This window comes from Hyaena hyaena, unplaced genomic scaffold, assembly GCF_003009895.1.
Source record: "Hyaena hyaena isolate Hyena2069 unplaced genomic scaffold, ASM300989v1 scaffold_91, whole genome shotgun sequence".
Taxonomy (NCBI): domain Eukaryota; kingdom Metazoa; phylum Chordata; class Mammalia; order Carnivora; family Hyaenidae; genus Hyaena; species Hyaena hyaena.
In genome coordinates, this window is record NW_024080725.1 from 1263675 (window position 1) to 1291297 (window position 27623).

At 37.7% G+C, this 27623-nt stretch overlaps 1 protein-coding gene and 1 pseudogene across 2 annotated transcripts in view; one reads left to right on the top strand and one right to left on the bottom strand.

The window, feature by feature from the left end:
- Positions 1 to 27623, top strand: part of PTPN4 (protein tyrosine phosphatase non-receptor type 4) — a 222527-nt gene that overhangs the window by 35980 nt on the left and 158924 nt on the right. For both annotated transcript variants that reach the window (XM_039234876.1, XM_039234878.1), the window contains exon 2: positions 3971 to 4125. In XM_039234876.1, coding sequence (XP_039090807.1) covers positions 3988 to 4125 — 138 coding nt within the window. In that variant the 5' untranslated portion in view covers positions 3971 to 3987. The remainder of the gene's footprint in view (positions 1 to 3970; positions 4126 to 27623) is intronic.
- On the bottom strand, positions 16641 to 17113 carry LOC120233557 (annotated as a pseudogene).

Consider the following 27623-nt stretch of genomic DNA (forward strand, 5'->3'; position numbering starts at 1 on the left):
CTCTCAGTTTCTGTGGGTCGGGTGTATGCGTGTAGCTTGGTTGGATCTCACAGAGTTGCTGTCTAGATTGTGACTAGACTTTTGGATCTTGGGTTCTTTTCCAAGCTCATGTGATTGCTGATTAATACAGTCATATGTAGGGCTGAGGTCTTTAGTTTCTCGCTGGCTATCGGCATCTAGAGGCCCCTGACATAGGTCCTTTTATAACATGGCGGACCATGTCTTTCAGTGTTTGTTTATTTTATTGTATTTTTTGAGAGAGCGAGAGCATGAGCTGGGGAGAAGTAGAGAGAGAAAATTTCAAGCAGGCTCCATGCTGCCAGTGCAGAGCCCAGTGCAGAGCTCGAACTCATGAACCATGAAATCATGACCTGAGCCGAAATCAAGAGTTGGATGTTTCACCAACTGAGCCACCAAGGCACCCTGGCAGACCATGTCTTTCAAGCCAGCAGAATGGCTTTACTTCCTGAAATAAAAGAATTTTTTTAAGGGTTTCCACCTGACTAAGTCTGGCCCACCAAGGGCAGTCTTTTATTTTGATTTGGGACTTTAATCATATCTGCAAAATCTTTCTTACCCTTCACCTGATTGTGGAAGGAAAATCTCATCAAATTTCTTTAGTCTTTGCCATACTCAAGTGGAGAGCATTGTACTGTTATCTGTTTGACTAATTAAGAAAAATAAAAGTTTTTAATTTATATTCACTTATTCCTTCTTTGATACTTTTTATGTAGTTCTGAATTTTGACCTGTATTATTTTACTTACATCTAAAGAACTTTTTTAAAAATATGGGTGTTGTATGGAAGCCAATTTGACAATAAAATATATTAAATAAATAAATAATAAAATAAGAATGTCTTTCAAGACTGATCCACTGGCAACAAATCCCCTCCACCCCCTTTTTTGTCTGAGAAATAGTTTATTTCTCTTTTGAAAGGTAATTTTGCAGGATATAGAATTCTAGATTGGTGGGGTTTTCCCCCCAACAGTTTAAACATTTCACTCTACTTGTTTGCAGGTTTAAGTGGTCAGGTGTAATTCTTTTATTTCTTCTTCAGTGTTTTTTTCCTGTGACTTCTTTCAGGATTTTTCTTTTTAAAGAAAATTTTAAAGTTAACTTATTTATTTTGAGAGAGCAAGGTAGAGAGAGATGTGTGAGGGGCAGAGAGAGAGGGGGAGGGAAAGAGAGAATCCTAAGCAGGCCCCGCACCATCAGCGTGGAGCCTAGCATAGAGCTCAAACTCACAAACTGTGGCGTCATGACCCAAGCTGAAACCAACAGTCACATGCTCAACTGGCACCCTCAGGATTTTTAAATCTTTGATTTGTAGTTTTAAAATGATATGCTTAGGTATAGGCTGGTTTTTCTGGGGGGTTTTGTTTGTTTAGCATTTTTCCTTCTTGGTATTGTCAGGGCTTTTTGGATCTGTACTTTGATCTCTGACATTAATTTGGGGAAACTCTCAGTCATTGTTTCAAATATTTTTTCTTATTCTCCCTTTTTCTGGTATACGCACTATATGTTACACCTTTTTTTTCGGGTCCCACAATATTTGGGTGTTCTGTTTAGTTTTGTTTTGCTTTTTCACTCTTTGTTCTTTTTGCTTTTTGGTTTTTGAGGACTCTGTTGATATATCCTCTAGATTCTTTCCTCCCTTGTGCCCAATACGTATATCAATAGGCATTCTTCATATTTATGTGTTAATGGTTTTGGCCTGTAACATTTCTTTTTGGTTCTTTCCTAGGATTTCCATTTCTGTACTCACCTTACCCATCTGTTTCTGCATGTTGTCTACTATCCATTAGAGCGAGTTTTTGACATATTAATCACAGATAGTTCTTTTAAATTCTCTTCGTGATAATTCCAGCATCCCTTTCATCCCTTTCAGAGGCTTGCTCTGCCCTTTCAAATTGTGGTTTGCTTTTTAGCATGCCTTGTAAATTTCTCTTTTCTTTTTTAAGATTTTATTTTTAAGTAATCTCTACACCCAATAGGCTCCAGTTTACAACCCTGAGTTCAAGAGTCACATGCTGTACTGATAGCCAGCCAGCCAGGCATCCCTGTAAATTTTTCTTGATAGGCAGGCATGATTTAGTAGTAAGAGGAACTGCTATAAATAGGCCTTTAGTAGGTGGGGGGGTGGGGGGAAGGAGAGAAGCATTCAGAATCATCTGGTTCAGTCTCAGTATTTTAGTGAGCCTGTGTCTCTGGAGAGGGTTTCTAAGTTTTTTCCTCCCCTTTTAGATTGGACAGGATAGGTAAAGTGGACTGGAGTTGGGAATTTCCCTTCTCCCATTGGATGGCTAGAGTTAGTTGGAGTTGAGAAGTTTCCTTGCCTTTGTGAGGCTCTTATTAACTAGTTTCTCCTAAGGGCAGGTGGTGTTAAGAAGAACAGAGTGCTTCGGTGTATTTAATACTAGTTTTAGTGTATGTGTACATGTATGTATGTTTACTCCTGGCAGAAAGCTGAAGTCTACTGTTCTCAGTACTTACTGTGGGAATCTAGTTGGATTCTTGGAAATAAATCTCACAATATTGTGGGAGTCCCCTGGAGTTTTTAACTCAGATTTGTCCACACTGTGCCCCCAGCAGTTTGCCAGTTACATTCAGGTTATCCTACTACTGGCTCCCCAGGTGGTCTTCTTGTGACTCTTTACGTGGGACCTATTTGCCTGTCTCTTCAATCTTGGGGACAGTAGTTTGCCCTGATCTCTCTTTCATGAATCTAAGCAGCATTGGTGATTTTCCATTCTGTTCTACTTTTTACTTGTTAAAGTGGAGTGGGGACTCCCAGGCTCTTTACATGTGGAACCAGAAACCACACACTGCTGTCTTGTAATTGGTGAGCCTTACTTGGCCAGCACCTCTTTGTCAACTCCTAAAGCTATTTTCCTCATACAGTTCTCATACCTGTGTAACGCCGACTTTTACTTTCAGCTTTAATCCTAACTTTTGACATGAACAGTCTGCGATGTTAACTGCAGTTATTGAATACCACTGATTTGAATTGGTGTTTCTTTTTATTTTGCCTACTCATTATTCAGATTTCTTACTACTTATTGCTTACTCATATTTAAAAATTCTGTACACTTATGTTTCTAATATATTTTATTTCTTTTCTTGAATTGTGTTTAAGAGGAAAGTTTTATCGATTTTAAACTTTGAATCCTTGACTGTCAGAAATGTGTTTAGCTTTCTTCTCCCACCTTAACGCTATTTTTTTTTTTTTGGTATGTAATTCTGTGTTTCATATAATTTTTAGAACTTCAGAGCTACATCTTCCGTTGCCTTTTAACATCAAGTATTGCTAACAGCAGTGTGATATCTGTTCTTTTATAGGAAATGCTATTTTTTCCTCTTAGGTTAAAAATTGAGAAGCAAAGATATGTGTAGTCTTAGGTTTTCTGTTTTGTTTTTGTTTCTTTGAGAATAGTAATAATCCTATTAAAATTAGTTTGAATTTGAGGATAGTTAAAATGAAGGGTATTGTTGTATTTTAAAAAATAGAACAAACTCCCATGTTTTCCCCAAATCTGAAGTTTAATAAAGGGCCCTTCAAAGTTAAATAGTCTTCCTTCTGGTTGCTATTTATTCTACAGTGTCTTTTAATAGTTGCCATCAGTGAGTAATGTCCAGCTTCCTAAGTTGGCATATTCTCCTACCCCTTCTTTTGGCTACTCCCAAATTTATTTTGAGTTGGATTATGATGTCCTGAACAGTTTGTATATGGTCTTCCCAATGGGACAGTTCAAAGTAAAGCTTTTCTTCGGGCAGTTGGAATTTTAGTTTAGATGATGAACCATATATGATTCCTTTATTCATACGTGCAATTCTTATCCAGATGTTTCAAAAGTTGTAACTGCTTTTTACTTAAGTGTTAACTGAACAATATATAGCAACCTTGCTGTTTTAAACTACTTTGTATCTTAAACTATTCTTTTATTTAGTGAATTTGTTTTTCAACTTAGACCGTGTGTGGACAGTAATGACCTCACGTTTCCGATTGCCTGCTGGCAGAACCTACAATGTCCGAGCATCAGAGTTGGCCCGAGACAGACAGCATACGGAGGTGGTTTGCAACATCCTTCTTTTGGATAACACTGTACAAGCTTTCAAAGTTAATGTAAGTATTTTATATATTTTTCTTTTCATAATCTGAATTTAGATTATATTTTAAGACTGAAATTGTTTAATTGTATTATACTTTGAAAAGCCTTATTCTTTATCCAGTGAAGAAAGTCTTTTTAGTATATGTTTGTAAGTTTCTAGCTTAAGTTTTGATTTAAACTGGATCTTTCAAAAAGTTGACAAACCAACAGTGCATTATAAGTGGAGCAAATTAGTATGTGGCTGGTTTTTATAAATGTGCTTGAGGTGCTTGAAAGGAATTTGTTCCTGTGAGTGATTTATACATTCTCTTTGTAATCTTTCTTGTACTGTGTGAATAAAACTTGTAAACAAAGATAAAAGACAGCCTTGATCTTATCTGAGTCTTGTCTGAAATGTTTATTCATCGAATATTTGTTCATCCTATTTCTATCTTTATTTGCTCAACATGATTTGTGAGTCTCACCCATGCAGTATGTTACCCATTGTGGGCTCATTTTCAGTGCTGTAGAGTACTCTCCTGAATGAATACACCACAGTTTGCTTTTTCATTGATTTGTCACCATTTACTCATCCAGTTTACTGTTGATGTACTTGGATTTTTTCCACTTTGGATGCTTGTCAGTAACATTGCAGTGAACATTCTTGTACATCTGTTGATATATACAAGGGTGTATTCCTCTTTCTTATTTAAAAAATTTCAAACCTGCAGAAGAGGAGGAAGAATACTAAATGAATAGCTACATAGTCTTTAGCTAGACTGATCCGTTGTTAACATTTTTCACATTTGCTTTATCTTTTTCTGTGTGTTTTTTTCTGAACCGTCTGCAAGTAAGTGGTACACTTCACATGTAAGTACTTCAGCAGCCTAGGAGTCTTATAAGTTACCACAGAACCATTGTCATATTCAAAAATCAAGTATTATGAAATAATAGTAACTGGTATATAGTCCATGTTTGGACTGGATCCCTCATTCCTCATTCCTACGTCTCCAAGACAGCACCTTCCATCTCTTTTTTGCTGTGTCACCTAGGTTTTCTATACTTAGAAATCTTTCAGTGATGTAAAATACTAACCTTCTGAAATCTTGCCATTTGATTGCTTGGATGGACGTGGGCTCATGCTAAGTGAAGTACGTCAGAGAAAAAGAAATACTGTATGATTTTACTTATCTATGAGAGCTAGAAAAGCTGAACTCTGAAAGAGTAAAATAATGGTTTCCAGGGCTTGGGATGTGGGGGAAATGAGATGTTTGTCAAATGGTACAAACTTCCAGTTATGAGTAAGTTCTGGGGATCTGATATGCTTCATGGTGACTGTAGTCAACAGTACTGTACTATATACTTGGAAGTTGGTAAGGGAATAAATCTTAAATCTTTGCATCATACACAAAAAAGGTAATATGTGAAGTGATGAATGTACTAACTTTATCATGGTAATTGTTTCACAGTGTATATGGGTATCAGATCGGCTTGTCGTACACTTTAAACTTACACAATGTCATATCAGTTCTATCTCAATAAAGTTGGAAAAAATAAATAAAATATTAATCTTTTTTCCTTACCAGTTTCTTAAGGTTAAAATTTTCTGTATTACAACACGATCACGAATTTATTATTTTACCCTAACTCCAAGCCGTTTCACATTTGGAAAAGGGGTTGCAGAGTAGTACCTTTAAAGGTATTTTCTAACATACCGAACTAATGTGCTTTTCCAAAATGTTAAGCTTTAATTGTTTTTGGATTCTGTCATCTATTTGTAAATAGTATGGGTTGCCAACAAGGGATACTAATATTCAGTGAAGGGAATTCTACTTCATAAAAATTTTTAGTAAATGGAAATTCATGTGTTGGGAATTGGTACAAGAAAATAAGTCCCTTTTCTGCTTTTGACTCATCAGAATTCTTTTTGGGGGTTTAAATAGTAATTCTTAATTTAATATTCATTATGCTTCATTAATATTTACTTTTAATGTTAACTTGTAATTCTGTATTTGTTTTAGAATATTGCAAAAGGATTTGCTGTTTCTTGTTTCGCAAATTTTTTTTCTGTTGGGCACTTTAGTTAATACTAGAATGTTGTATATATTTTTTTAATGTTTGTTTTATTTACTTTTTTTTTTAAATGTTTTATTTATTTCTAGGAGAGAGAGAGAGAGAGACAGCGTGAGCAAGGGAGGGTCAGAGTGAGAGGGAGTCACAGACTGAAACAGGCTCCAGGCTCTGAGCTGGCAGTCAGCACAGAGCCCAACGCGGGGCTCGAACCCACGAACCGCAAGATCATGACCTAAGCGAAAGTCGGACACTTAACCGACTAAGCCACCCAGGCGCCCCTGTTTTATTTACTTTGAGAGAGAGAGAGCATGCACACAAGCCAGGTAGGGTCAGAGAGAGAGGGAGAGAGAATCCCCAGCGGGCTTTGTGCTGTCAGTGCAAACCCCGTCATGGAGCTTGGTCTCCGTGAGCTGAAATCGAGAATTGGATGCTTAACCAACTGAGCCACTCAGATGCCCCTGGAATCTGAGTTTATTTTTATTTTTATTTTTCAATATAGTAATCAGTGTGCTAATTACTCTTTTCGAAAGATATACATTACTATTCTTATGTTTTTAATATATGTATATATATTTAAATATCCATTCTAACACACTTGAATATATCACCAGAATGATAGTATTATGGTACTAAAAACTTTAGCATTACTTCAAGTCATCAACGAATTTAATTTAAGAGGGACAGTATGAGAGATTGACTGTTAGGTATGTAGTGTATTTATTCCTCACAGTATTTGGACCCAAGTCTTTCAAAGTGTTCATGTTGTTAGTACTTTTGTGTAGAATCTTGCATATTTTAATCTGTGTGAATGGCTCTCTAGTTATGCAGTTTATAATGTGTACAGCATCATGTGATCTAGCCTGCAAATTAAGAGGGGAGTTCGAACTTCTGCTGATTGGTCTCTATGTCCATTAAGTACCGTTAGGTCTTAGAAATGCCCACTACAGGCAGGTGTGTTTCACCAGCCTCTCTATTCACTGGGAAGGAAAACTGTTCAGTTTTCTTTGGAGGGTACCAAGCAGTGATTTGTAGCATTTTAGCTGTTGGAATCATTCCTTTCCCTGAAAGCTGTCTGTACCACAGATTAAATGTTCATGGTTGCCAAAGTCTGCTTTTTTTCCATCTGGTATTCATCTCATCAAAACCTTTTCTTTATAGGGCTTTCTAGGTGCTTCAGTCAGTTAAGCGTCTGACTCTTGGTTTCGGCTCAGGTCATGAGCTCACAGTTTGCAAGTTCTAGCTCCGTATCCATCTCTGCGCCAACAGTGTGGAGCTTGCTTGGGATTCTCTCTCTTTCCCTTGCTCTCTGTCCCTCCCCTACATGTGCACACACTGCCTCTCTCTTCCCAAAATTATGTAAACTTAAAAAAAAAATCATCTGGGGAGCTTTTTTAAAACATAAAACCGTTTTCTATATATATCCTGGGAGGAAATGATGTAATGAAGGAGCTGTATAACTTCATTAGTTCCTTTTTTTCTTTTTCTTTGTAGACATAGGATTGAGATAAGCCTGGTAGTGTTGTTTCAGTTTGAAGTTACATTTTCACTATGGTTTTGGCAGAACTACTTTACTGGAGCCAGCCTATGGAGTGTGTTTTCTCTCTCATGTCCCTGAATTCATTGTCAATCACTCAAAACATGTTTCCATTAAATACATAGTATCCATACTACATGGATTGATTTCATCTACCTATGAGGAGTTTTTCCTAATTTTTGACTTTTATTTGTATTTTATGTTAGTGATTTATTTAGTAGTAGCCTGTGTGACAAGGAAGGGATGGGGAGAGAAGCACCCTATTCCAATTATTAGGCTCAGTAAGAAATTACCCCAAAAGGTAGTGGCATATTTATTATCCTCAGAGATTCTGTGAGTCAAGGATTCCTATAGGTAGGGATGGCTTATATCTTGTCTATGTGCTGGACCTCAGCTGGAAGACTCCAGGCTGGAGGCTAGACTCATTTGAAGGCTTATTCACTCATATGACTATTACCTAAGACCTTCGCTGAGGTTTAGACACCTGTATATGCTCTCTTTCTATGTGCCCTGGGCTTATTCACAGCACAGGGGCTGCATTCCAAAGGTGAGCCTTCTCAGAGAGAGTGGGAGCCAGGCTGTAGCCATATTGCCTTTTCTGATCTGGCTTTGGAAGTCACATAATGTCACTTCCACCATGTTCTGTTTGTTAGTGCCATGACAAAGTCATATTCAGGATCAATGGAAGAGAAATTTATTCACACATTCAGTGTGTAGTTCTAAGGTGCTTCATATATAGTAGTGTTCAAAGACAGGGAACAAAGCTTATGCATTAAGGAATTTCTTTTCTTTTTTTTGGGGGGGGGGCTTTTATTTTGTCCACATTGAATTTTCCCCCAGTTTAGGTTTTTTTTTAAAATTTTTTATTTATATCTGAGAGAGAGAGAGAGAGAGAGACAGCGTGAGCAGGGGAGGGGCAGAAAGAGAGGGAGACACAGAATCTGAAGCAGGCTCTAGGCTCTGAGCTGTCTGAGCTGCACAGAACCCGACGCGGGGCTCAAACCCACGAACCGTGAGATCATGACCTGAGCTGAAGTCAGACGCTTAATCGACTGAGCCACCCAGGCGCCCCTAGTTTTTTTTTTTTTTAAATTAAAGTTTTATGTTAAGTAGGCTTAACTCTGCAAGTGCAGAGTGTGACGCGGGGCTCAAACTCACAAAACCGTGAGATCATCACCTGAGCCAAAACCAAGAGTTGGACACTCAACTGACTGAGTGACTCAGGCACCCTGGTAATTTTTTAAATGATATTAGTACCTTAATTGTTAGCAAAAGATGCCATAAATCATTGATTTTTTTCCTTGAAGTAAGGTGAAATTCATTTAATACATATTTTAGTTATGTGATAATTTGGGTTGATGAATATTTAGTTGGCTGAAACTTACATATCCTTTTTTTGTCTATTAAATACTTTGTTAACCAAATCAGTAGTGTAAACCGAATTAGGTGGTGGGGATAGCAGGTGGATGCAGACTGAGATGGGAAGCTAAAGGAGCATGACGATAGTGAGTTCAGCTAAATGAAATGTACTCATTTGTAATCACTCTATGGTCCTTTATCTATAAAGGAGGATAGAATTTTAGGGAATTGTTTTCCTGATTATTTTTGCACTGACTTTGTATATTGTGTATGTGAGGAAATAAGTTTGGAGTCACTAGGTTACTTACCAAGTCAGTGACAGAGCCTGAAGTGTGTGTGTGTGTGTGTGTCTATCTGTCTATGACAGAGAGAGAGAGGGAGGTCTGTTAGGGCCTCTAGTCAACATTTCAACTATTATTTTATTAAGTGTCATTTTCTAGCCCTACTTAAATTTGATATGTTATCTCCTTTAAAAATACTGTCATTTACACATATCACTCAGATTCCATCAGAAGTGTTTTGTTGTACATATATTAGTTTATTCAAGTATACAGTTAAAAACAACAACAAATAGTTCTAAAAATGTTGTAACAAAACCCAGCAGCTCCCTGCTTCGTTACTACTTAGAAATAACCACATTCAACACATTTAGTTTTTTTCTCATTTATTAATATGGTTCTAAGAAACATGCCTATATTATTTTTGGGTTTGTCTGCCTTGTTTTTTTGTTGTTGATATTCTGTATTGACTTTGAAGGATGAGACTTTAGACCTCTTATACCTCCCTTCCCTTCTCCATTCACTGATAATTCTTCTCTGTTGTCCTCTCAATAAGCAAAATAGTTATGTAATATTACTTGATTAGTTCAGTATTTCTTTTTCCTAGAAGGAAATAATTTTATCATCTGCCTGGAGTTTGTAGAGCCTTGCCGAGTCTTAGAACTGAGTGGAAGAAAGGTACTAGAGAGTTCTCAGCTCTTTAGTAAGAAGACTTGCACTTATGTAGATTTCCCTCTTTTCAGTCCAGTAAAGATGAATCAACAACTATCCATGATGTCCCTGAGTCCAGAGCCTTCCTGGGTCATTTTCTTTAAATCTCTGATTCTTATAGTGATTGGCAGTTGGAAGTAAGGAGTGGGAGATGGTCATGGAGGGGGCCTGTCACTTGTATAGACTCACTTTGATTATTGTCTTCTCTGTTATTTTAGTGTGTTTTAAGCAAATATTTGTGTCCAGTCTGCCTTGTTTAACCTTGACATCTCTCAGATTGATTTTCAACAACGTCTACCCTGAAGGAGAATATACTATTTACCAAGATATTTTTTTAGTAAAATCACATGTTGAAATGGAACTTGTCACCTGTAGTGCAAAAACCTGTGATAATTTGCCAGTTACCACAGAATCTGAAATCTAATCATTGTAGTATATCATAGATGTTTAAAGCTTTGTTTTATTTCAAAGTATTTTTTTCCCTAAACTATATCATATTAAGCAGTAGAAAATAGCCAATAGTGCAGAGCCCGTTGCAGAGCTCAAACTTGTGAACCGTGAGATTATGATATGAGCTGAAGTTGGATGCTCAACCAACTGAGCCACCCATGCGTCCCTGGCCTAATCTTTTAATATCAGACTTTTAGTGATTACTTTAGAACTTACAAAATGTGTCTTTACTTATAAAAGTCTCTCTCTAATACTTCTACCATGTCCTCCCCCAATGCAAAAACCTTACAGCAGTTTAAGTCCATTTACTTGACTCCTAATTTTTTGTTAGTGTTAAGTATTTTAATGTCCCTCTCATATTCTTGTAAACCATATAAGAAATTGTTATTATTGCTTTAAACACAGTAGTCTATTCTATTTACCTTTATATCTATACTTCCTATAGCTATTCATTTCTTATATATCTATGCTTCCATCTAGAATCATCTCCTTTCATCCTGAGGAATTTCTTTTATTATTTTCTAAATAAAGTCTGTTGATTCTTTCAACTTTTTATCTGAAAATGTCATTAGTTATTTTTCATGTTCTGGGGGTATTTTTGCAGAGTATAGAGTTCTGTGTTGACAGTTTTTTGCTTCACTAATTTGAAGATGCCACTTCATTGGTCATCTTTCAGACTTACTGTTGTTCTTCTGAAGGGGATGCGAGAGGTCCTTTCCTCCTCTGTTTTTAAGATTTTTCTCTTTCTCTTTCTCTTTGATTTTTAGTCCCCTATCTATAACATAGCTATACATGGCTTTATATGTATGTGTTTTATGCTATATGGTATTCACTGACCTTGAACCTGTAGGTTGATTTCTTGCAACATTTGAAAACTTCTCATCCTTTACTGATTCAGATATTGCTTCTGACTCATTTTCTCTTCTCTTTCTGTATTCCAGTTACATATATATTACTTTGATTACATCACACCTCCAGCATATGTTTTGGTTTATGATTTTTTGTCCTTTGAATAGTTATTAATCTGTTTTTGCATGTGATAATTTTTTTCCTTTGCTTATTCTTCTATTAAGCCTATACAAAGAGTTCCTCTGTTTCACATATTTTGCAGTTCTAGATTATCTATGTGAACATTTTCATAGATTCAAATTCTCTATTGAAATGTATATTTTAATCTGTTTTCTGTATTCTGACTTAATTGGCTTTGGTATATTATCATAGTTCTTTTGAAGCTGTTACGTAAGACTAATATGCCTTGTTTCTTGATTACCAAATACTTTTCCTGTTTCGCATACCCACTAATTTTGCATTGTGTGATGGCTGTTTTAAGTGTAATATGCAATAGTGGACATCAAACTGGCCCAGTGGCCAAATCTAGCCTGGTGGCAATTACTGTTTGGCTCATGAGCTAAGAATGGTTTTTACTTTTTAAAAGATGTTGTTGTTGTTGTTGTTGTTGTTGTTGTTAAGAGAATGTGCAATGAAGACCGTGACCCTCAAAACCTAAAAATACTTTCTGTCTCTTTACAGGAAAGATTTGCTGACCCTTCTTATAAAAGCTCTGGATTGTTACCTTCCTCTAAATAAAATTTTATTTTATCCTGTAAGGCAGTTAAATTGCCAGTGGGTCACTTTGATCCTGTGGGGCTTAGCTTTAAGCTTTGTTGAGGTAGGTCTGTTTCAACTTTGTTTTTATTCCTAGGGCACGGATTATCCAGGGTCTTACCTAAATGCCCTAGGTATTCATCAAGATCTGTCTCCTCTGACCGAGCCTGAACTTTTATTCAGAGCTGTCCAAGCTCTGAAATCTTAGCTCACAGCCTCCCAACCGCTGTTCTCCCCCAGGCCTCTAGGAGTGTAACCCTGTGAACGCACAGCCTAGGAGGCAGATGAGAACCAGAGAGGAATTTTTATATAGATTTTTGTAACTTTTTCTTTTTTGGTTCTTTCCCTTCTAATAACCTGCTCCCAAAACCCAGCTACCTTAGCAGTCCCAAACATTAATTGTAGTTTTCTCATCCCAGCAAGACTGCCACACTGCTTGGGCTCTATTTCTCTACACCATGATTTGGAAAATGCCCTTAAGGGCATTTCTCCTTTAAGGGAATATGGGAGTGTGAATTTGATTCATTTGGTTCTTTTCTATCAAGGATCATGGTGTTGTGTTGGTTATTGCCTAAGGGCTCAAAATAGGATTCTTTTTTCTTTTGGTTTATTGTGTATTTGGTCCAGCTTTTATAGATGTTTATAGCAGGAGGGTATTCCAACATTAGCTACTTCATCATGACAAGAACTGAAAATCCTGATTGTTTTAAAATGTGAAAATGTGCCTCATTATATAATAGTGAACTTTGATTTGAAATATTTAACATGTTGCTGTGTTCTTTGTTCCAGTATTCAGTTGAGCCAAGTAGAAGGACTCAGATTTCTGTTAATAATGGTAAATGTATGCATCCTATAAAATTAAATTAGTCTGATATATTGATTTGGTGAAGGGGATAAAATGGCCCTTTTCTAAAGATGAAGCCCTGGGCAGGTGGGCCATTGGGTTTGTTATTTTATTTATATTTATTTAAATAACCTCTGTACTCCATGTGGGCCTTGAACTCATAAACCTGAGATCAGGAGTTACACACTCCTCTGACTGAGACAGCCAGGCACCCTGGGTTTGTTATTTTAGAAGATTTCAGCTCAGAAGTCGTCTGCCACATTTGAGATACACCTTAATTCTATTTGGTCTGGGCTCACCTATTATCAGAGAAACTTTGTTTGGCTGGTCAATTCTTAATACTTAATTAACAATTATATATTTGTTGTTTACGTATCCAGTATCTTCAAAACAATTCTTAAATATTTTAGCCCACATTGATCATCTCTTAACTACTATACTCATAGTGTGCATGGAATGCAGACCGATAACACGCTATTATATGACCTGTTTCATATTCTTTGAGGGAATAATCGTTTAAATGTTTTTGCCATCATACTGGTTTTTTACTGAATATAAGGGCTGTCTGTCTCGGCCACAGGTTACCATGATTAATTTGATGAAACTAGGTGGTTATCTTGGGATCTGCTTTCTCTCTTTTGCTCTTTGTGTGTCTTTTCTAAAGTTGAGTAACATGCCCTTCTCTGCTACATGTGGCCTATTCTTTGAGAAAGGGTATATGTCATAGCTCTGTTTCTCTGCTAGAACTCGGCAAACAGACTTTCAGTATTCATTGGAATGGTGTTGGTGACTGTAGAAAGAGATGTAGTTGTTATCATGTAGGTAAGCTACATGACTCTTCTGCACCACTCCCTGGCCCCTCCCCTGGGCGATTCTCTGTTCTGAGTCTCCTGTAGACCCAAGAACCCCTGGAAGACTCTTTGGTGCCGAGTACGATCCTCTGCCCAGAGGTCGTATTGGTTGGTGTTGGTGAAGAGACTCTGCTGATCACAGTATTTGTAGAGAAAAACTTTCTTTGTTCTTTGTACCTATTCAGAATGTTATTACTAACTCAAAATTAGGTAGTTTAGTATCTATATATTAGAAATTTGGTTATATATTAAAGGTAGTATCCATATAGTCTTATTTGAGTTTTTGTCCTTATTTAACATTCTTTTCAAAAATGAGACTTTACAATAAGCATGCTTCCAAAAGTTAAAAATAAAAACTCTAGACTTGCATATATGCATGCATTACACATACACATATAGCAAATTACTCACTTTCAGAAATCCTTACTTATCTTGAAACTCTTTTCTGTTTATGAATTCAGTAATGTCTTCCTCTTAAATATTTTTCCTAGTAAATGGTTTTATGACTGTTTTTTCACTCACCTTTTGAATTCTACACATAATTTTTAGTGTAACTGTTTAGTTTCCACAAAGAAAAGCAGTAGCTGTATGTAATATGTGCTGAATCAGTAATGCTGTTATGACAGACATTTTTCGGAGTGTGCGGACACTTCTTTTGATGCTTCCTTTGATTTGTTTGTAATAAACTTAAGTGCTTATTATTTTTGCTGTTTCTTTTGTAGATATTTTTTTTTCCCGTGTTAAGGAAATCTGGAGTTTAGTACTAGGTTGATTTATAGCATTAGATTCGCTGCATATTTTTTGATATCACTTAACTGAATTACTGTGAAGTGACTTTCATTTTTCCTTATCAAGGATAACCTGAATAAGACTGTGCTAGTTCTACAAAGAACAACATAGATCTGGTCCTGGATTGTAGCTATTGGACTGTCCCACACAGATTATCCAAGCATATAGTGATGTCAAAATTAAGACTAAACACTCATGAATGGTCGACAAAGGAAATATTGTGATGTAGGGAAGTAGCATAGTATGGTGCATGGACCTTAGATTTCAAAAGGCTAGATTTGTAACCTGGACCTAGTAAATATTTGCTGTGTGGCATTGTCCTGCGTACTTGATCTTTATATAGATAATTTCCTTTTATATAAGGTGGAAATGATATCATCTATTAGAGTTGTCAGGATTAGATGAATGTATATAAGGCAGCCAGTAAGAATTCTGTTAAGATGCTTTTGAAATGTAACATCCCTTCTTGTTCTTTATCTTCTTTTTCCTCTTTAGTTACCATAGTTAGCCAAAGTGCAAAGTTTAGAGAGTGCAGTGTGCACCAGACTGCCCTAATTACTGACACCAGTTGCAAGTTTGGGAAATTTCTGAAGCGACCCTGAGTTTCAGTGATTGGTTAGAAAGGCTCACAGAACTGGGGCGCCTGGGTGGCTCAGTTGGTTAAGCGTCCAACTCTTGATTTCAGCTCAGGTCATGATCTCATGGTTTGTCAGTTTGAGCCCCGCATCGGGCTCTGTGCTGACAGCTAGGAGCCTGCTTGGAATTTTCTGCCTCTCCCCTGCTTGCTCTCTCTTTCTCTCAGAATAAACAAACAAATTAAAAAAAAAAAAGGCTCACAGAACTCATTAAAAGCTGTCCTACTCATGGTTATGGTTTACTACAGGGAAAGGATACAGATTAAAATCAGTTGAGCTGGGGTGCCTCGGTGGCTCAGTTGGTTAAACACCAACTTCGGCTTGGGCCATGATGTGAGTTCAAGCCCCACATCGGTCTCTGTGCTGACAGCTCAGAGCCTGGAGCCTGCTTCAGATTCTGTCTCCGTCTCTCTATCCCTCCCCCATTCACACACACATTCTCTCTCTCAAATATAAATAAACATTAAAAAAATTAAATCAACCAAGGTAGATTCCAGGAGTCAAAACTGAGAATTTCAGGTCTTCTTCTCCTCTTGGAGTCATAGGTGACATTACCTTATCCTGGCCACCATGTGTGACAATACGCATAGACTCTTTCCAACCAGGGAGCTCTTCCAAGCCTTTTGTATTTTTACTGGGACTTGATCACATACTCCCTGCATGACTGACCTAATCTCTAGCCTCTTCCAGTGGTCAGGCTAATACTCTTAGTCTCCCGTTCCTCTGGAAGTCAGAGCTGATGTTCCCCATCATAAATCATATTGTTAGACTGTCAGGTGACCAAGACCCCCAGGCAGACAAAGACATACCTGCCAAGCAGGACATTCCAAGGGTCTTTAGAGATGTCTCCCATTAGTGAAGGGCCAGACTTCTGTTTGGAAAAGGTCATTTCTTCATGTTAGTGCTGCCTTTTTGTAGTAGCTGATTAATTATTCAGTAATGAATATTTCAGTTATTAATTTATTTAATTAAAAAATTTTTAAGGTTATTTATTTTGAGAGAGAAAGGGAGCATGCGTGGGGGAGAGGCAAAGAGTGGGGGAGAGAGAGAATCCCAAGTAGGCTGTGCACTGAAGGTGGGAGTTCGAGCCCATAAACCGTGAGGTCATGACCTGAGCCAAAATCAAGAGTTGGACACTTAACCTACTGAGCCAGCCAGGCGTCCTGGTTTTTAATTTTTATCTAAGTAGTAACATACACTTTTAAATATTTTTTCAAAGTCAAGCAGGACAAAGTATATAATGAAAGCTTAATGAAATGCTCTCACTATTTATTTATTTATGCACTTTCCAAAGGCTTTATTGGTAAGTGTGTTCTGGAAAAGAAAGATTGATTCTGTTACTTCCAAGCCAGTGGAATGAGGAGCTGGGTCCAGGGACTCATCAGGTGGTGTGAAAGGGAACTAATTGCTTTGTCTACCTTTTATTCATAGTTTCTGTCAGAAGCACAAGGCTTGTCGTCCACCAATTCTTCAGGTTTAAACCATAGGCCGATTTCTTTCTCTGCACTGTTTCTGAATCGTTGGCATGGATGATGTTCCTGCCAACTTGAATACAGGAATCCCTATGAGTGGTGCCTGGCTTAGAATCTGCCGGGTTGGTCTCCCCAAGTCTCCTGAAGCATCCCTTGCTCCATCTTCACCACAGCCAGACCCTCCCAGACCATGGCCACAATGGGCCCCAGAGCTCAGGTTCTTTACCAGCCCTGGGAAGGCTGGGTGGGCCTGCATGACAATGCGGTGCTGCTTTCGCAGCTCCTCAGAGGCCTGTAGGAGGGAGCTTCGTGGCCAGAGTGCAGAACCCCTTCTGCTCCAAGTGCTTGATGACCTCACCCGCCAGGGTGTGCTGTACCCCTTGCGGCTTGATGGCAGTGCCCATGTGCTTCTGGTTGGCCATGGCCAGGAAGCTGGCTATGCTGTGCTGCTTGGGGGACTGGAGGCCACTCCCACTCTTTCAGTACTGCTTTTAAAATACGTTTGGAGATATATTTTAGGCATTTATTTCCATTTTTCTCTGCTGGTTTATATTTTTTATTTTGGATCTTATTTATATTGACTTCCTATTATACAAGATGAGGATTTAGTATTTTTAGTCCATTTTTCATCCTCACTCCTAAGATTTTTATGTCATAATTTTTAATTAAATATATGTCCCTTTATCTACTGTTTATCTTTGTATCTTCTACCTATCAGAATTACATTTGGGTTCTAGTTAAAGAAACTGGAAATAACAGTAACTTAAATGTGCTAAAGTTCATTTTTCTATCCAAAGAGCATGGCTGTGTACATAAGATTACTTCATGATCCAAGAAAGCTTTCAGAGTTCTAACCTGCTTGTCAGCTTTCAGGCAGGTGGGAGTGTTACCCAAAACTGAGTCCGTCTCTTGGTGGTTGTTGAGCCAAAAGATACAACCAAGACAAAGAATAGGAAAAAGAAGGGTTTTGCCTGCAGTAAGTAAAGGAGAACACTAGGGGTCTTTCCCAAAGCAGTGTCTCCTAAACCACAGTATTGGGGAAGTTTGAAGCTAAGAGTGCACACATATTCACGAAGGGGCTCGCTCACTGGGAGGTACAGCGTGGAGTTGGGGCAGAAGTCATCTGAGGGTGACTTAGTCCAGGTCACAGTCAATGAGGGTTGGCAGTTGGTCCATGTCTAAATGCTCAGAAAGGCTTAGGTCCTGCACAGATAACTCAAGGGTGTGGATTAGATGAATCTTAACTTTTGAATCAGTACTGGGAGTTTTACCACTGATTTATTGTTCCCTGATATGATTAGGTTACATCCTGGCCTGATAGTGGCTCTCTGCTCGTACATTCTTTCACAAGATGGCTGGGACCCAAAGTGACTTTTCTTATGTTCAGAAAATTGTCTGTCTTTTCTTTTTCCGGGAACTCATCTCTTTCTGATTATAGTAGGGGAAAATGGAGAAGCAAAAAAGGGACATACCAGTTTTCTTCCCCACATTTATGGAATGTTTCTTTTGATTTCTACTCTTCTTATTGGCCAAAATTTAGTCACATACCCTCACTGGGGCTGCAAGGGCTGGGCATTTTATTTTATTTTAAGTAGGCTTCACCCAACATTGGGCCTGAACTCTTGACCTTGAGATGAAGACTAGCACACTCTACCAACTGAGCCAGCCAGGCCCTCCAGGGCTTGGAATTTTAGATACTGTTACTATCCCAAACTATATTGAAGTTTTATTTTAAAGAAATGAGACAAAATGGGTATGATGATGGCCATTGGCAGTTTCTGCCTTAATTGGTGTCATTGTTTACTTTTTAAAAAAATTTATTATGCAAGTTAATTTACTGGCAAGCCAAACAGTATACTTTGATTATATTTTGTTCTTCCTAAAATAGTTCATTGTCTTTACTTAAAAATATGCTTAGTTTTCTTCTTGTAGTTTTTAGTTTTTGTGTTTTCAAATTATAGGCATGCCTCATTTTATTGAACTTTGATTTATTGCATGTCACCAATACTGCAGTTTTTACAAATGGAAAGTTTGTTGCAACTCAATGTTGAGCAAGTCTGTTGGCCCCATTTTTCCAACAGCATTTGCTCGCTTTGTATCTTTGTGTCACCTTTTGGTAATTCTTGCAATGTTTCAAACTTTTTCATTATTATATGTTATAGTTATTTTTTTAAAGATTTTGATATTTTTTAGATAACATCTGCACTCAATGTGGGGCTCAAACTCAGAACCCCAAGGTCAAGAGTCGCATGTTCCACTGACTGAAGTCAGCCAGGCGCCCCTGTTATAGTGGTCTTTGTTATAGTGGTCTTTGATGTTACTATTGTAATTATTTTAGGGTGCCACGAACTACACCTGTGTAAGGCACTGAGCGTAACTGGTAAATATGTGTGTTGTGACTGCTCCACTGACCCGCTGTTCCTCTGTCTTTCTCCTTCATCCTCTCCTTGGGCCTCACTATTCCCTGAAACATATGAATATTGAAGTTAGGACAGTTACTTTTCCTACAGTGTACTCACTCTGCATGTTCAAATGAAAGGAAGAGTCACACATTCTCACTTTAAATCAAAAGTTGGAACTGATTAAGCATAGTGAGGAAGGCATGTCAGTAGCTGAGAGGCTGAGAGCTGGACCTCCTGCACCAGTCAGCCAGGTTGTGAATGCAAAGGAAAAGTTCTTGTAGGAAATTAAAAATGCTACTCCAGGAAACACACAAATGATAAGAAAGTGAAATAGCCTTATTGCTGATACAGAGAAAGTTTGCCTGGTGTGGATAGAAGATCAAGCCAGCCACAGCATTCCCATAAGCCAAAGCCTAATGCAGAGCAAAGCTCTAACCCTTTTTAATTCTGTGAATGTTGAGAGAGGTGAGGAAGCTGCAGAAGAGGAGTTTGAAGCCAGGAGACCTAGTTTCATGAGATTTAAGGGAAAAGCTGTTTCCATAACACAAAGGTGCTGGTTATTCCAGCCAGTTATTCCAGAAGCTCTAGCTCCTCCATGAAAGTAGCTACACTAAGCAACTGATTTTCAGTGTAGACAAAAGAGCCTAAAGAAGGAAGAAGATGCGTAGATGTGATCTAGGACTTTTCACAGCTAGAGTGAAGTCAGTGCCTGACTTCAAAGCTTCAACAGACAGACAGACTCTTAATAGATAGTCAGCTAATGACTTTAAATTGATAAGTTGAAGCCAGTGCTCACTGGTCATTAAGAAAATTCTAGGGCCCTTAAGAAGTATGCTAAACCTACTCTATGCATGCTCCATAAATGGAACAACAAAGCTTGGATTGTAGCACATCTGTTTACAACATGGTTTAGTGAATATTTTAAGCCCATTATTGAGACCTGCTGCTCGGAGAAAATTCTTTTCAAAATATTATTGCTCACTGACGATGTGCCTGGTCACCCAAGAGCGCTGAAGGAGATGTAATGCTGGCCTCACAGAGTGATTTTAGAAGTACATATTCCTTCTACCCTCTGAAAGCGATTATGGAGACTGATATAATTTTTTCTTAAATATTGGGTAGAATTCACCAGCGAACCCATCTGGATCTGGTGCTCTCTGCTTTGGAAAGTTATTAAATTGCCTTACCATTTTAAGCAGTAAATTGCTAATTCTTTTTCCTTAATATGAATAACAAAAATGGATGATTGTTTACAATGAAATTCGGAATTACATCCTTGTAATTGCATTAAAATCAAGTGTTCATTTTGTAAAGATTACTTCCCCTTCCCATTTCTATTTTATGTGTGTTTTGACAGAAAATAACAAGTCATCTTACTTACTTTGTCATCAACCATCTAAACATTGCAATTTAATCCTTCCATAATGTATATGTATATCAAATCATCTCTTTGTACTCCTTAAATATATACAATTTTATTTGTCAGTTATAGTTTAATAAAGGTTGAAAAAGAAGTACAGTCTTGCGTCAGCCCTCATTCCTCTACTTATAACTGCTTCTTCAGAGCTTGTTGTCTAGTTGGGAAATTAACTAGCTTCTTGAGGCTTATTTTGACTTCTAGCAGTTTTGAGAACTGTTACCTTCTCCTTTTAAGGAAAGCTCTCTTCTATCTTGATCACATTCTGTCTCTTAATCAGTTTTGTACATATTGTTTTCCTTTTGGGTATCTTTCCCTTTCATTCTTTCCTGGTTTCGGAAGACTGTGATACCTATTATCTCCAGTCCTGTTATTTTTCCTCAATGCAAACTCTGTGTCTGCTAAAGATTCTAGAGGTAATTATGGTTGAGAAAAGTTTTGAAATCTCTCCCACCATGAGAAGGGGTTGATCCTTCCTCCATTTAAATCTTAGTGAGCCTTTGTGACCCCCTGCACAGTAGAATCCATTGGAAGAAATGTTGTAGAACTTCCCAGTTGGGGTTAGAAAAGACCAGTTAGCTTCTGCTGCTGTTTTATAGTAGATTCCTCTAGGAGAGCTTTCAAAGGCCCTGCAAAGTCCAGCTGCCCTGAGGCCACCTTGTGGAGATTTTATGAAGAGACCATATGGAGAGAACACATAGTTGCCTAGGGAATTCCCTGGCTTTTGTCTTCCAAGGCAGGACATAAGACATCTGAGTGAAGACACCTCTCATGATGACAGTCCTGTCATATTCTTGTAGGCACATGAGATTCATTGAGTGAGACCTACATAGCTGAGCCCAAAGAAATCCGAGAAACCTTAGTAAAATAAATTCAATGTTGTTTTTTTTTTTTTAATGTTTGTTTATTTTGAGCCGGGGGGAGGGGAAAGGAGGGGGAGAGAGAGAATCCCAAGCAGGCTCTCTGTAGTGACCGCAGGGCCCAGGGCAGGGTTTAACTCACAGACCACAAGATCATGACCTGACCCGAAATCAGGAGTCCAACACATAACGGACTGAGCCACCCAGGCATCCCTAACCGCCTGATTTGATATGATTTGTTAGTCTTAAGTACATAACCAGAATAGCATTTCACATTCAGCATTCAAAACAGTTAGTTTTCATCTCATCAAATCATATATGTTGTTTATTTTTTATTAACGTCATCATCACTGCTATGTAACATTTTTGGTCCTTTTTTTAAGAAAAATTTTAAAATATTTGTTCATTTTTGAGAGACATAGTGTGAGTGGGGGAGGGGTAGAGAGAGAGGGAAAGACAGAATCTGAAGCAGGCTCCAGGCTCTGAGCTGTCAGCATAGAGCCCAACACGGGGCTCTAACTCATGAACAGCAAGATCATGACCTGAGCTGAAGTTGGAAGCTTAACTGACTGAGCTCCCCAGGATCCCCACATTTTAACTTCTGTTCTTTTTAACTTCTGTTCAAACCTTTGGACCATTTTAAAAGAATTGTTTTAAAGATATCTTTAGTATGATTAAAAAAATAAAGTTTACTATTTTAACATGTTTTAAGTGTACAATTTAGTGGTATTAAATGTTTACGGTGTTACATAACCATCACTACTATCCATTTCCAAAACTTTTTCATCATCCCAAAAAGAAACTCTATTAGACTTACACTTAAGTGTTTAATTTTTTTGTGCTGTTGTATATTGTAGTATTTTAAGTTAAGATTTCCAGTTCATTGCTAGTATATACATATAGAATTGATGCTAGATAATTTAGTTTGTAATCTGCAACTTAACTCATTTGTTCTAAGAGGTTTTTTTTTTTGTAGATTGTGTGGAATTTTCTACATGTCTGCATTAAAAATTTTCTTTTTTAATCTGTAAACCTTTTATTTCATTTTCTTATCTTACTGCACTGACTACAATAAGAAATGAATAAGAGTGGTAAGAGAAATTTTTTCACTTTTCTCTTTTAGGAGTATTCAGTCTTTTACCGCTAACTATGTTGCTAACTAGTTATTTTGTAGATGATCTTTATCAGCTCAAGAATTTCTCTTGTATGCTTAGTTTACTGAAAGGGTTTATCATGACTCTGTGTGGAGTTTTGTCAAACATTTTTTCTTTGTGATCCTTGGTTTTTCTTATTTCGTTTGTTAACATGGTGAGTTTCACTGATGAATTGTTGATTGTTGAACCAGCCTTTAATTCCTTTGCTAAATACCACTTGGTTATGATGTGTTACCCTTTTTATATATTGCTAGATTTGGTTTGCTAATATGTTGTTGAGAATTTTTGTGTCTGTGCTTATTGGAGATGGTAGTATGTATTCTTGTCATGTTTTCATGTATTGTTTTTTATATGTGTTTTTGGTATCAGGGTAGTGCTAGTCCAGTTGGGAAATATTTTTTCTCCTCTTTTCTGAAAAAGATTGTGTCGGATTGTTTTTATTTCTTCCTTAAATGTTTGGTGCAACAGAGCATGCCCTCGTGGCAGGGGAGGGGCAGAGAGAGAGATAGGGAAGGAGACAGTCACAAGCAGACTCTGTGCTGTCAGTGCAGAGGCCAGCCATAGGGCTTGGTCCCATAAAGCATGAGGTCATGACCTGAGCCAAAACCAAGAGTTGGGCACTTAATCAACTGAGCCACCCACGTGCCCCTGAAAGGTCTTGGATTATAAAGTCAACTACTTTAATAGAGCTAGGACTGTTCAAATTATACATTTTTTTCTTTAGTGAGTTTTAATAATTTGTGTCTTTTAAGAAATTGATTCATTCTAAGTTGTCAACTTAATGAGCATAGTTTGTTGTGTTTCTTTTTTTCCTTTTTTTCTTTTTGAGAGAAGCATGAGTTGGGGAGGGACATGAGGAGGGGTGGGGGGGGGGAGAGAGAGAGAGAGAGAGAGAGAGACCGAGACCTAAGGAGGCTCCATGCTGAGTCTCATGACCCTGGGGTTATGACCTGATCCAAAGTCAAGAGTTGGACGTTTGACTGAGCCACCCAGGCACCCCTGTTGTGGTTTCTTTATTCTCTATAGGAAGTGTATGGACATCTACCAATAGTAGAAATAAAAGGTAATTTAGGTGTTTTCTTTTTAAAAAAAATTTTTTTTAATGTTTGTTTCTTTTTGAGAGGCAGAGAGATACAGAGCACAAGTGAGGAAGAGGCAGAGAGAGGGGGAGACATAGAATCTGAAGCAGGCTCCAGGCTCTGAGCTGTCTGCACAGAGCCCCACATGGGGCTTGAACTCACAAACTGCGAGATCATGACCTGAGCCAAAGTTGGGCGCTTAACCACCTGAGCCATCCAGGCACCCCTGGATGTTTTCTTTTTATTTTCCTCTTTCACTCTGGCTAAAAGATTATCATTTTTATTGCTTTTTAAAAAATAGCTAGTTCTGGTTTTTATTAAATTTGGTCAGTGTTTATCTCTTTAATGTCATTGATTTCTGTTGTTTTCTTCTTTCACATTGGTTCAATTTACTCTTTTAATTTTTCAGGATAAAAGTATGTAGATTATTATTTTGAAATATTTCACATTTTCTAATGCAAGCATTTAATGCTGTAAATATCTCTCCAGGCACTGATTTAGGTGTACATCCTAAAAAGTATCATATGCTGTCTTTGTATATTCGTTCAGCTCAAAATATTTTTAAATTCCCTTGATACTTCTTCTTTGTCCTTTGGGTGATTTACATGTATGTTGGATGCCAGATATTTGAGGATTTTTCAGATACCTTTCTCTTACTAATTTCTGTTTAAGTTACATTATATCTAGTGAATATGCTTTGTATGATATCAGTTCTTTTAAATTTGGTAAGGCTCACTTTTGTAAGGTTTATTTTAAATTTGGTAAGGTTTATGGCATATTTTGGTGAATGGTACATGTGCACTCTTTTTGCATGGAGAGGTCTGTGAATATCAATGTCATTTTTATATCCTTGCTGATTTTCTCTTTGCTCAGTTATTCAAGTTGAAGTCTTCAACTATAATTGTATAATTGAACATTTGTGCATCAGTTATATTAGTTTCACCTCATGTGAAACATATCTTTGTATTACCTGTGTTGTATTACCCACATCTGACTGTTCTTTCTTCTTGGTGAGTTGACACTTTTATCAATATGTAATGTCCGTCTTTACCCTTGGTCATTTTCTTTCTTCGAACATCTACTTTCTCATACAGTACACTTTATCTTCCATTTGAGCAGTGTTTGTATACTGTATCTCTTTTCATTACTTTTATTATTAGGGTGTATACATTTTTATATTAAAATGGAAATCTGGTAGTGCATGATTAGGTCTTTTTAAAAGTATAATCTGGGGGCACCTGGGTGGCTCAGTTGGTTGAGTGTCCAACTTCGGCTCAGGTCATGATCTCGCGGTCCATGAGTTTGAGCCCCGCGTCGGGCTCTGTGCTGACAGCTCAGAGCCTGGAGCCTGCTTCAGATTCTGTAACTCCCTCTCTCTCTGCCCCTCCCTGCTCCAATGTTGTCTCTCTGTCTTTCTCACAAATAAAAAACGAACCTTAAATTTAAAAAAAAAAAATTTAAAAAATAAAAGTACAATCTGACAGTGTCTTTTAATTTAAATTTAATGAAATTATTGAATTTATTCAATTTAGTGCTTCCATTTTTAAGTTCTTTTGTTTGTCCATTCTGTTTTTTGTTTCTTTTTCCTTTCCTCCCTTCTTTGGATTAGTTGAATATTTTTAGTACTCAATTTAGTGTATCTTTTTGCTTCATTTGTTTTTTTTTTTTTTCGAGATTGCTATGTAGATTATATATATACCTACTTTTTATAATCTACTTAAATTTCACATTTTACCATTTCAGTTAAACCTGTACACTCCTTCCTTCCTTCCTTCCTTCCTTCCTTTCTTTCTAAATAGTTTATTGTCAAGTTGGTTTGCATATAACACCCAGTGCTCATCCCAACAAGTGCCCTCCCCCATACCCATCACCCCCTTTCCCTCTCCCCCACACCCATCATCACTCAGTTTGTTCTCAGTATTCAAGAGTCTCTCATGGTTTGCCTCACTCCCTTTCCCCAACTGTTTTTCTCCTTCTCTTCCCTCATGGTCCTCCATTAAGTTTCTCCTGATCCACGTATAAGTGAAAGAATATGGTATCTGTCCCTCTCTGCCTGACTTATTTCGCTCAGCATAACAGTGTCAAGTTCCATCCATGTTGCTACACATGGCCAGATTTCATTCTTTCTCATTGCCATGTAGTATTCCATCGTATAGATAAACCACATCTTCTTGATCCATTCGTCCGTTGATGGACACTTAGGCTCTTTCCATGTTTTGGCTATTGTTGAGAATGCTGCTATGAACATTGGGGTACATGTGCCCCTATGTATCAGCACTCCTATATCCCTTGAGTAAATTCCTAGCAGTGCTATTGCTGGGTCATAGGGGAGTTCTATTGTTAGTTTCCTGAGGAACCTCCACACTGTTTTCCAGAGGGGCTGCACCAGTTTACATTCCCACCAACAGTGTAGGAGGGTGCCCGCTTCTCCACATCCTCGCCAGCATCTTGCGTTCTCTGATTTGCTCATTTTAGCCACTCTGACTGGCGTGAGGTGGTATCTCAGTGTGGTTTTGATTTGTATTTCCCTGATGAGGAGGGATGCTGAGCATCGTTTCATGTGTCTGTTGGCCATCTGGATGTCCTCTTTGGAGAAGTGTCTGTTCATATCTTCTGCCCATTTCTTCACTGGGTTGTTTGTTTTTCGGGTGTGGAGTTTGGTGAGTTCCTTATAGATTCTGGATATTAACCCTTTATCTGATATGTCATTTGCAACTATCTTTTCCCATTCTGTTGGTTGCCTATTAGTTTTGTGGGTTGTTTCCTTTGCCGTGCAGAAGCTTTTAATCTTGATGAGGTCCCAATCGTTTATTTTTGCTCTTGATTCCCTTGCTTTGGGGGATGTGTCAAGTAAGAGGTTACTGCGGTAGAGGTCAAGGAGGTTGTTTCCTGCTTTCTCCTCTAAGGTTTTGATGGTTTCCTGTTTCACATTCAGGTCCTTTATCCATTTTGAGTTTATTTTTGTGTATGGTGTGAGAAAATGATCTAGTTTCATTCTTCTGCATGTTGCTGTCCAGTTCTCCCAACACCATCTGTTAAAGAGGCTGTCTTTTTTCCATTAGATATTCTTTCCTGCTTGTCAAAGATTAGTTGACTGTATACCTTTGGGTCCCGCTCTGAGTTCTCAATTCTATTCCATTCGTCTATGTGTCTGTTTTTGTGCCAATACCATACTGTCTTGATGATGACAGCTTTGTAGTAGAGGCTAAAGTCTGGGATGGTGATACCTCCCGTTTTGGTTTTATTGTTCAGTATTACTTTGGCTATTCGGGGTCTTTTGTGGTTCCATACAAATTTTAGGATAGTTTGTTCTAGTTTTGAGAAGTATGCTGGTGCAATTTTGATGGGATTGCATTGAATGTTAGATTGCTTTGGGTAGTAATGACATTTTAACTATATTTATTCTTCCTGTCCATGAGCATGGAATGTTTTTCCATTTCTTTGTGCTTCTTCAATTTCCTTCATAAGTTTTCTATAGTTTTCATCATATAGATCTCTTGTATCCTTGGTTAAGTTTATTCCTAGGTATTTTATTAAACCTGTACACTTAAACTGTATTAAACCATACAGTTTCCCTCTCCTTTTTCTGGTTATTGTTGTCATATGTGTCAATTTTCCATAGAGCGATGTCTCCCCAGACATGCTGTTTTACTTTTAACAGTAACACATATTTTAAATAATTTAGTAGGAGAAAATAGTGTATTATAGTTATCCAGATATTTACCATTCTTTTTGCTTTACGTTTCAGATTTCCCTCTGGTATCATTTCAATTCAGGGAAGAACTTCTAAGTATTTCTTTTAGTCCAAGTCTTCCGGCAATAAGTTCTCTTAATTTTCCTTTGTGTGACAGTGTTTTGAGTTGCCTTATACTTTTTAAAGGATATATTTTTTTTTAAGTTTATTTTTATTTACTTTGAGAGACAGAGCGAGCTGGGGAGGGGCAGAGAGAGAAAAACCCTAACAGGCTCCATACTGCCAGCATGGAGCCTGATACAAGGCTTAAACCCACGAACTTTGAA